Below are 12,044 nucleotides of genomic sequence, written 5' to 3'. Positions count from 1 at the left end.
CTGCAGCTTTAACCATATGAGGAGCAGCATTGGTACAATGTTTGTTGGTTACATTTAGGAAGTTCTTCAAATGCCAACAGAAAGGATTTGCTTGATTTATCTTCAGATAGTCATCCAATTACTACAATGCCAATGCACTGCCTTGGGTTGCCATAGTCTCATCGATTGTGACCCATATAGGACCATCCTGAATTACGTCTCGAATCAACACCGTACAATCCTTGTAAATGCTGCCGACATAGTTTTTTTAAATTAGATTCATCAGGAATATGTTTGCCTGAATATCTCTCTAGGATGCTTTTTTAAAAAATGGGTTGTTTAATTTCCATACAGGTATATCTGCACATATAATGGCATAACACATATCTTTCGAGAAGGTAGAACTTTGGGACCCACTGGTTGTTGCATCATCAAAAAACTGTTGTTTGAATTGATTCTCTTTTTAATTTCTACCTGCGTTTTAAGGTAGACAGGCACTGTGATATTAAAAAAGTTGCTCAGTTGACACAGCTTTTCCACAGGTATTACAAAACAGTACTTTGCCGTCTGTACTCAAAGACTGCTTTGGAAATCTTCACTCAATTTTTGCAATTTCAAACACAACAGTTGCTTGTACATGAAAGAACATAGACGTCTAAAAAATACAATGATGCACAGCAGCAAACATCATTGTTATCAACAGCAAATGACATGGATGTGAAGTTATACATAAGGCTAGCAAAATACTTGTGGAGGTGTGCATCAGATGTTGCGCATTGACTGAAACACTCAAGTATAACAGTGAGGGAACATTTAATGCTGAAGCCTTATTGTGCACGTTGGTGGCATGAACTATCCAACCTGATTGTAAGGTCTAACTGGAGTTCCACATGAAAGATAATTGAATGACAAAACAGAAAATATGTAGAAACAGAAATCACGTAACATATCTATAACGAAAACAGCATATGAGGCACTGTCTCTAAACTTCTTAGTAAGCCCTTGTACTCTAGTTTCAACTGACAGGTTTCACAGGTGTCAAAGAGTACCGACAACCTTAGTCATTGAAAGAAATTGTGTTTTAGCTGCCTTAATTTAGTATCACATTCATTACTACAAACAAGTGTCACATTTTATAACAGTGTGTTTATAAATATGCTTTCATGAAATCTTATAACTTTGGTGAGACAGTTTCACAACAGGAGACGACTGGTAGGGAAGGGCATGTTCACAGCAGTGGAAAACCATGTCAAAAACTGTCCAAAAACATCATTTCTGTGCTTCGCTATCCTGAAGAGATTTTGCTTATTTCCCTCTTCTTACAACATTAACAGGGTTGTAGGCTATCTGAAAGACTAGGCTGCTTCAGATGGTGCGATTTGTGCTTTCGGCTCGTCCATTCCGAGACCAAGAATCTCACTTTGAAGTGTCATTTAACGAATTTTTTAATGCTATTACACTTTAAAAAGATCAGTTTTATATAATGTTGTGTTGAAAATATGGACTTTTGCAATTCTGATACAAAAACATGGAAAACGAAAGTTACATTTTCAGACTTCAAATGTCATGATTTATGTAAAAAACTACTAAAAGAGTGAAAATTATCAAAACAAAAAAATAAATAGTTATTTGCAAAATAATTTAAACAGATAGATATAAATTCTACTCATCAAGCGGTGGTGGCAGGAGAACACACAAAAATTGAAGCAAATGTCTCCGCCTTCTGTCAGAAGAGTTCAAGGGGACAGAAGAGAGCTGAGGGGAAAGGGATGGAAAGGTTTAGGTACAGTGCAGAGAAGTCAACCAGAACCCTGGGTCTGGGGAGATTTACCAAATGGGATGAGAAGGAAAGACTCCCTCTCATCCCATCCAGTAAGTCTCGTCTGACCCGGGGTTCACTGTACCCCTTTCCCTAAACCTCTGCACTCCTTTTCTTTCACCCCTCTTCCTTCCACTTTGACTCTTCTGTGAGAAGAAGGAGCCACTGGCTTCAAAAGCTTGTAAAAAAAAAAAAAAAAAAAAAGTGTGTGTTTTCTACTGCCACTGCTTGGTGAGTAAAGTTTTTATCCAAACATTTGCATTAAAATGAAAATATGTAGTTACATATTAATCTGGGCCCTAATCATCAGCTAGACTAATTACCAGTAAACCCTATTCTTAAAGAATCAAACTCCAGCATATAAAACAGATTGAAACATCTGATCATTTTGCAAATGAGTTAACATGTTAAATATTTGACATAAAGCATGTAAGTGAGAAAAAGTTACAAAAGATTTGAAATTACATGTAGAGTTTACTGGAAGTTGCTAAATACTCCCATTCTCAAATACTGGATAAATAAAGTTTGGGTATTAGTGCGCTATCAGTTATGCTTCCTCAATACAAACAAGCAATTTCTAACTGTAACACTTGTCTTGTGTTAAACTATTAAGATAAGATTATAACTCTTAATGAGTAGATTATGAGACCATTTTAAATTTTTAAATTAGGTCAATAATCATGCTAAATACTGAAAATCAGTTTCTGTTGCCCTTAGAAACCATTAGATCAGCAACCTGCAACTGGTATTGCATTCTGGGATAGTCACTCAGTAATAGCATGCTTTAATGCATGTCACTGTAATGGCATGTATTGTTTCAAGTAAATTCATATCTTGTTTGATGCAGACTGAAAAATGTATGAAATTTTTACTGTATCGCACCTCAGAGGGGAGTTTCCTTACGCCACTGAAAGCCATTGTTCTTCGGTTGTTGCAAACGGCTTGCTGCTGTGGTATGTTTCCGCCCTGCTGCAGCATCCAGTCCATTCTTCACACCTGCCACAATTCGCAGGGCAGGATTTGTCACAATGCCATTTCGCCGTGGCTTCAGTAGTCCTCTGCAACAAATGTACACCACCTCCTTTTAAAATTTTACGTTTGAAAACTGCATAATAAAACAATAATACAATACTGGACAATCACGGATGGAATGCAATGCCTATTAAACACACCTCATGTGTCACTGACATACAAGGTGGAGCATATCAAATATTAAAATTTATTCCAAGTGATAGCATTATTTAATTCTACCAATTTCACTAACATAATGTCATAAAGTTGTCAGTCTAACTTTAAGTGCAAAGGAACTTTCCTGTATAAGCTGATTTTGGACAAGATGATTCCTATGGGGGGAGGGGGGGGGGGGGGGGGGGGAAAGAACATATGATGTGGAGAAAACTGACCTTCACTTTGTTTTATCTATACTTAAATGAAAATGGTACATTCTACTGCCACAAAACTATTCACACAAAGTAGATAAATACTGTTCAAAGTTTTGTTTGTCTGTGGTTTAACTTCATTGTGGTCATTTCTTTCTACTCTTCCCTGTTTTCTTAAGTTTTCATGAGTGACTCTTCTTTATTGCTCAGTACAAGAAAATGTTTACTTACCTGGATTTTCTCCTTCCTTCCTGAAAGGAAAGTAGCTGAAGGCACTTACATAACTACACAAAAAAACCAACTTCAAATAAAAGAAAGAAACTTATCTTACTTACAACTGCCTTTCTTTACTGCCTTTCTTTATTGTTTTTCTCTTATTTTGTTGCCTGTACATTCCTCATATTTTTTATTATTTCAGTAAAACATGCAATGAGGGCATTTAAGGAAACAAGAATGAATGAAGTGCCAATGGCTTGAGCAAGGAACCATTACGCAGCTTAAATCAACCAAAATCACTATGATCTGATCAAGATTTTAACCCCATCTATCATAACCAAAGAATACAGTAGTGTAACTTCAACTGCTAATAAAATGGAGTTGCTTTGCTTTCTTATGCAATAACAAGAATAAAATTCAGTTTTGCAACACATTCTTTAATGCAAATGGCAGTAATTAATTTACATTATCACTGCACATGATCACATACAATGGTTTTTTTAAACCTTACAACATATAGACAAGCATTATTTGGTTATATTTTGACTAAAGTTCAGTCTTGATCACACTATTTATGTTTTAATGATATACGTAACCGGTTTCGGTTCTTTTTACAAAACCATCATCAGACCCATGGCTCCCTTATGATGGTTTTGTAAAAAGAACCGAAACCGGTTACCTATATCATTAAAACATAAATAGAGTGATCAAGACTGAACTTTAGTCAAAATATAATAATTAATTGATCACTGTTTTCCAAAAATGTTTACCAAAATTGTACATTATTTGGTTGTCAAAATCTTTATAAAAACTCCACTTCTTTCACAGTTGAAGGCAATCTGTGTAATGTGTTTGCAAGATGTCTGCCAATAGCAGCCACACCTCAAATGTTTAGTTTATCATTCCAGTTGAAAGACTCTTGTTAACTCTTGAGCTCTTTAAGTGTGTATTAAGCTCAGCAGATACTTTCACGGCAGTTGTCTTTTAGGTATCATAAATAATAATCTGATATATCTACCAGCGTGTTTACTTTTTACTCTGTGATATCAGATGTATTACTGTATATGCAACCGATATTGTGGATGCAGCAATTAAGTGAATACTATCAGCTGAAGGATGAAATAGTAAGCAATGGACAATAAACACTATATGATAATTAGGGTCTTCAGCACTGGACTTGGGCAATTGCATTTTCTAAATTTTTAAAGTTTTTAAAGAGAGAAGAGAGAGAGAGAGAGAGAGAGAGAGAGAGAGAGAGAGAGAGAAGTGGCCAGTTGTGAGCGAGCTTCACATACTGAGGGCTCTGTACAAATTTAATTATGTATAATATAAATGGCCATATCTTTTGATTGCATTGGCTTAGAAGCTTACATTTATTGTGCTCCTGAGAAACCTTAGTGTGTGGCATAAATTTCAGCTTGATACCTCTATCCATTCCTGAGATAAAGGTTTAACAGCTGGACGGACAGACAGACAGACAGAGAACAAAGCGATCATATAACGCTTTAGTTTTAACAGACAGAGATACGGAACCCCAAAAAGTGTCTGAATGTGTGTGACTGTATGTGGATTGGTGAAAATGAGAAAAGAATATGGATGCAAGAGTAAAGCAAAAATAATATGAAGACCAGGGGTGGATCCTCTTGAAGCTCTGTAATAGGTATTGTGGAACAAACCACCAAAATCTAAAAACAGACAATGTGGTATGTAGAAATAAAAATGATAAGAGGTGAGAGACAATGGAGGAAAGTCAAATAATGAAGATACACAGAGAAAACAGCATAATTGTGAAAGTAATGAAGTAGACAATATGGAAATTAGTAAGTGAGAAGTTAAATAAATCGTAATATAGATGTTATTTACAATCAGATTTGTTTTCATGCAAGAACTATAATTCACTTCTAAACCAGCACTGCCTAAATCTCTTACACTTTGCACAGGCTATCATTAGTGAATAGTTGCTAAAAGATTCTTGATCATTACTGACAAGTACCACCAAATCATCATTACGTGTCCAGCTTCTAGAACCAGTCTAACATATGTAGTCAAGACTGTGGAAGTTGTTATCATCTGACAGTTGGAGCAACACTAGCTACCCTAGCAGCAAGTAAGCTAGCCATAAGATTAATGCCTTTTAATTATATTTCTACCTAATTAACACAATGGTGGTTGTATTTTTTCATTCCATGCATTAGCAAATTTTCAAGAGACATGAACAATAATGAAATAATTGTAAAAGCAACTGAATCTCACTGATTCAGTTACGTAAGCTAGAAGTTACGGATGAAGAAATACTTTCGAATATGTGTATAACTGCAGCTTGCTACACTGAAAGCAAGAGGATGTAAACACACATTTCAGGCATGAGAAGCATATATTTCTGTTTTTGTCTGTTGTTTTTACAATAGGTATTTTCCATGACACGTAACAATTTTGTATGTAGTCTAATAATTCATACAGTCGTACACTTCACCTGACTTTCTGACATCTTAACATTTTTGTAAATTTTGTTACTTTTGCTTCAAATGCACATGTGTGTAAGATTCTTGCCATTTGTGGCTCTGTTGTAGCAACAATGTGGAACTGGTTTCTTTGGTAGTTTGATACAGTGTTATTGCTTTTGATACACAATTACTACATCTGTGCAGTTTTCTCTTGAGTTACAGTCATGTTGACTTATTTGGTATGTTCAATAATATAGATATTGGATTCCAGTCTAGGTTCCTACATTCAACATTCACTGAATTGACTGGAAACTGAGTGAACAACATTTCACATTGTTGAGCAGATATACATCTTTCTGCAAAAGTTCAGGTCTTCTGCAGTTTATCATCCATTTTTTTCTTAAAAGAAAATCATGTTCTTCAGTAGATATCTGTAGGTTATAATCATAAGTAAACTGTCCTGTAATGTATGATTTCATATCTCCTGGGCAAGGACACAAATACTGCTTTTCCTTCTATATTCTCTGATGGCAATTTTAAATCTCCATTTCCTAGATAAATAACTTACATCACCCATTTCTCATTGCAAGCTTTCAGAATCTTTGTTTATAACCTCTTCTCCCTCAACAGTTTTACTAACTATTCTTTCTTCATCAATTACCACTTCCAGGTTTGGAGGATCGGGTCGTGAAGTGGAAAATCTTTATCATTCTTTTAGCAATTTAGATACTGGACCAACAACACTATAAAATTACTTATATTTTAGAAAAATTTTTCATCATTTTTGTCTGTCTTGCAAGAGTTAACTTTGTATCTTTCTTATGACACCGTAAATCAAAATGTCAACAAAAACTCATGTTTTACAGCCATAAAGTCATCAAACTGTGAATTTGTTCTTCCTCATTTTTGGACTCAGTAGGCACAGCACTAAAAGTAACACTCAAAATATGCCATGCTATCTATACTCCACTAAAACCTTTGTACACTGTAAATGCGAAAACATAAGAGTGAACTTATAGAAATATATTCTCTGTAATGTCATATACAATGGAATAACACATGTGAGGAGGATGTGAACAAACACTGAAGCACATTCTGCATCACATTCCATTGTTCTTGATTAGTGCCATGACTAAAAAAAATTTTTTAATGGCAGCACTCTTATTTGAATGTACAGTATTTCACCACCAAATCCCACATTCTTCCGAGATAATTCTCACCTCCCCCTGCCTCCCCCCTCCAGTTTTTACTCTTGCTAACAGTCAGATATAAATTATAACTCCTTCGTGAGCCCTAACATTACTTACTTAAAGCATGTCACTGACAAATAAAAACTGTTGTGTGAGAGAATGAAAGTGCACATACCACCCACTCATTCTCTTATGACCACCTGTTTTCAACACAATATTTTATGGAAAGAAATTCTCCACCAGAACAAGTATATACCATCTATAGCTAAGTTGTCGATACAGTGTTCTTGTGCACTCCATATCTACATTTACATTTGCACACTATAAAGCATAATATGGCACATGCCAGAAGACATTAATTGCATCACCATTCCAGTTTCAAAAACACGTAGTGTGTGGGAAAAACAACTGTAGGTGATTTAACCAACAGTCACAATGAAAGGTTCACATATGAAGAAATAACAAGATTTTTACCTTACCTGTCTTGCACAACATCTAACTGGAGTTTGTGAGAGTTTCTGTGACTAATGTTGACCTGACAAGCTTGCGGTAAATCGCAAAGCTCTTATTTAAATCTTTTCTACTGTTTCCTTTAATCCAACTCTTTAGGATTCCCAGATGGGTGAAGAAATCCTAAGATTAGTCAGATGAGAAATTTTATAAGGGATTCACTTGATGGATGAACTAAACTTACGCAATCTTCAACTGAATCTTCATCAAGCAACTTAATTTTCTGCAGATGAATAACTCTACAGTTTTGATCTTTTTGTATGTTCCCAATTTTTCACCATTTCATGTATGTTTTATTAAATTTTCTTCATGGGGTACCCACAGACAAGTTAGCTAACTAATCATCCACATGCCTTATTTCACATTTGCTATCTCTGCAAAAGAAAGAATTTATGTTCTCATATGGAAAAGAGTGATGGGGAGTATCTCAGCTATTAATTTCAGTTTTGTGTGTGAAGAATATTTATTACAGATTACTAGCAACCCAGTTTGGCTTTACACAGATGGTACTAAATATCTAAGACCAGACAATCTGACTGATGTAGCAGTAATTTCGTTTATGGGGTACTACATAGAGGTATTGGGGAATAATGTTATGTACTGAATATCATCACTTTCATATGAACTTAAAAATTAATGCAGCACACACTACTTGGTGGCATACTGCAGCACATAAAGGCTTTAATGGACTGCCTGACTGCAACCCCCTAACAGTGTAAACTGTGTCTCTGTGGTCACTCATATGTTGGTGAGATGATCTGCCACAAGTATCAAAACCCTACAGCAGCTCCACAGATGAGTAAGAATAATAATAATAATAATAATAACAATAATAACAACAATAATAATAATTTCATTTCCCTCAATGTCCCAATGCAAATCTTTCTAACTGGATATCACTTCACTGATTTTTGTCTCCCCAATCAGTTATTTAACTGGGAAAGGTGACCTACAGTTTAACATGGAAGCCAAACCACATTTCACATCTGGCAATGTCCACATCATTGACAGGTGAATGCTATGTTCAAGACTGAGTTTTCAGACAGACTCTAGACCACCAGGCCTGACTCAAATTCTCCTGGTGTCTGTACCACTGGCTGGTACCACAAGATGGCAATACATCCATTTTTTGCAGCGACAGTGGATTTTAATTAATCACAGTTCAGCCAATTTCCATGAAACATTTATAAACTATATACATTAACGTTCCTCACCAATCAAACAATATATTAGTCAAAATCCTTACAGTAATTCCTGAGATTAGCCCATACATACAAACAGAAGCGAACGGGAAACTTCAATTTATGAATACAAAGACTATTGCCTCTACCGAAACTATCTTCATTCATTTTGCTCTTTCTTTTTTAATTTAGTTGTCACATATTGTTTTCATCCTAAAGCACTTATACCTCAATCAAATCTGTAACAAAGTCCACTTGGTTCTCAACATTATCATACATTTCTGGACCTTACTGCAATTGGCACATTTATGTAAATAATTTTTTTCTTATTAATTTCTTGATAACTGTAGATATCGGCATTCCATACCTTTATTTGCATTATGTAAATTCTTATTTTTCTTACCCATCAATCGTTTATCCTGTCGTTACATCCCATGCTTGTCAAATCACTTATGACCACTATGTAACACTGTGCAGTATAACACCATCTCCACTGATGAACAGGTCCTGGTAAATATTTTTTTTTTTTTATTTTTTATTTCATCTCATTTTCAGCAGAAATTGCGATCAGTAACTAAGCACATAATAAAAACTAGTGTTTCCTTTCAATGTTTGTTGTTTCATGTTTAAAGGAGTAATATGCATTTGATATTCTGATACTCATATTATGTTGCAATCACAGTATATCTCACAAATTTACTGGTTGTGGTTATCATACCCACATCATTGCTCAAAACATAAATCTTATTGAAACAGTAAAAGCTATTTACTGTGATGACACATTTAATATATTTTTTATATATCTGGGAGATTAAATTTTTCATTAACAGATTTCCACCTTTTGTTATAAAACAAACATTTCCATTTGAAAATTGACAAACCTCAGGACTGAATTGGTAGGAACTATCTGTATCAAATGGGGGAGACGAAAATGTGTTTCGATAGGTATTTTACCTTTTTCTGTGTTTCAGCCAGACTTTTGCTGTTGCCTTCATAAGTGATGATCTTGTGCCTATCTTGACATGTTTTTGAAGCATCCCAGCATTCCATATTTTGTACCTGGCAATATTGAAAATGTACCTCAAATTAAACTTCCACCAACCGATATTGTATAGGAATTTTGACTGCTTATAAAAGCATTAGTGTGGTAAATTCATGTATGAAAACTGAATTAGTGCTTCAGCACTTTGTATAGGTAAAAGTAAAATTGTTCCCAATATAAGTATGATCATTACATTTCCTTAGTTATGTAACTTTTCTACTCAGAACTAGTACAAAAAAAAAAAAAATTAATAAAATGAAACCTAGGAAAAGTAGCACAGAAATAAGAGGGAACAATCTTCTCTTTACCTAAATACTCATTGGTTGAATGAAATCTGGTGCCTCATGGCAGCAAAGAATACATATATTTGTAAGTTTCAATGATGGATTATTTATATTTACAATTAGTAGAAATGACTTTTAGACTGGTGCAAGGTAATGGAGCCAACAGACAGTATTTTACTGCCTTTGAGACATATGTATGACTGGAATATTTTGAATTTTTATACAGAATATTTCCTTTCTATGTTTTATTCCTTTCCATTCATTAAAAAATGACAAATCTCATCCAAACAGCTGTTTGATAACACCAGATCTTGACACTTCATATTTCATTCTGTCACCCTCTCCTCCTAAGCAGACGTGACCGAGCCAGATTGTAGCCTTTTCACCATAATGCAAAATCTACATGTTGTAAACTCCTTGTGAAGACAATCCAGTAAAAGAAATTTAAGTTATAAATAATGAAATAAAAGCGCATGCATGACGTGAAGGCCAATGTATCTTTTTCTGCTTCACTCCCTGAGCAACGGTTAAATTTATGACACTGTTTCATCCAGAGTGATAGCATCCTCATGTTTCTTATTTAGGGTGACTATAGTGTGGACCAGAACACTTTTCATAACATAAATGCCTACCTAACTGGAGTATTATTAATGATGAATATTCCTCTTGATTTCAGACCTACAACAGATTGTGTAAGTTCCACTGTCAGTAGCCAGTTATTATCTAACAATATTTTTCATTCATTCATCATGCTCCATACGACCCATTAGGAAGGGGACTCTTCAAGGATGTAAAATGACTCAAGGTATTTATAAACAAAAGACAAGAAAATTTATACTTAAAACTGTTTTCCCCAAATATCTAGACTCCTGAAACTAAAACCTCTCAGAAACTACATCTGCAATTCTTAACATATTTACCTTCACTGCTTATTTATCAGCAAAGTCCAAGAGGCCTTCCACAGAGAGTAGCTGTGTATTAAAACTATCTTCATACTATACATATATTTCAGTTAATGTATTGAATATCAAATATTCAGTTGAATATTTGCCTCGAGTTTAATAGCTATGAAATAAAGTAATTACTATTCCCCAATACTACAGCAAGAAAAATAAAGCTGCCGCCTTAGCATGATACTGAAAAGTCCTGGATGGAATAGAAAGAATAAATATGATCTATCAACAAATAGTTACGATGCTGAGCAGTAGATGCACACAGACATGGTTGAGGTTGTGGCTAAGCTTTCTCAGGAATATCAGTCCCTTAGGAATCATACACAGAGGCACTTCAGCAGTCATTTTGCCCACACTCCATACACAAATGTAACTAGAAGTACAATGGTGTACACTCTACCATGCACTACACAATGATTCAGAGCACAGGTGCAGATGTAGATGGTACAGGTGCAGACGTAAATGTAGATGAAGACCTAACAAGCAAACAGAACACGCAGCACTGGAAAAATGCCACTGTTTGTTTATTAGCTCTGAGAAAGGGCACTGTCCAAAAGCTTAGCTATAAGCTTAATCTACATTATGTGCCTGGTTACTGCTTTAAGCATCAACCTTATGGCAGGTGATTCTCTTTATTCTTCCAACAACTTCATAGAGTGTATTGGGAAGTTTGACTGAAAATGAATTATAATGACACTAAAAATACAATGAACACAACGAAAAGGAAAATAATATGAATATTAAGTTTTGAAACTAACATATCAGAAGTCAAAGAAAGAAACTGGCAGATAAATATAAGAGTGAAAAATGCATGGAAAGAATTTGGAAAAAATGAACAGGGTTTTTGAATTAAGTAATGTCTGAACTGGAGAATTTATAATAAAAATCAATTACCCAGTTTTGGCTTATGATAGTGGAACGGACTTTTAAAGCAAAAGACATTTAAAAAAGGATTGCTCAAAGAGCAATGGAATGAAGAAAGACAGTAAAACAATCAAACTGATCAGGAAACAGGCTGGAGTGGAAGACAATTATGATTATAATGGA

At 34.8% G+C, this 12,044-nt stretch overlaps 1 protein-coding gene across 1 annotated transcript in view; it reads right to left on the bottom strand.

The window, feature by feature from the left end:
* The window catches only part of LOC124544794 (ankyrin repeat domain-containing protein 50-like), a 371,911-nt gene that overhangs the window by 19,334 nt on the left and 340,533 nt on the right, over positions 1 to 12,044 (bottom strand). Inside the window, exon 24 of the mRNA XM_047123476.1 lies at positions 2,681 to 2,856. Coding sequence (XP_046979432.1) covers positions 2,682 to 2,856 — 175 coding nt within the window. The 3' untranslated portion in view covers position 2,681. The remainder of the gene's footprint in view (positions 1 to 2,680; positions 2,857 to 12,044) is intronic.

This window comes from Schistocerca americana, chromosome 8 (genome assembly GCF_021461395.2).
Source record: "Schistocerca americana isolate TAMUIC-IGC-003095 chromosome 8, iqSchAmer2.1, whole genome shotgun sequence".
In the NCBI taxonomy this organism is placed as follows: domain Eukaryota; kingdom Metazoa; phylum Arthropoda; class Insecta; order Orthoptera; family Acrididae; genus Schistocerca; species Schistocerca americana.
The sequence above is the reverse complement of the archived record's forward strand: the minus strand, read 5'-3'. Positions and strand labels throughout refer to the sequence as shown.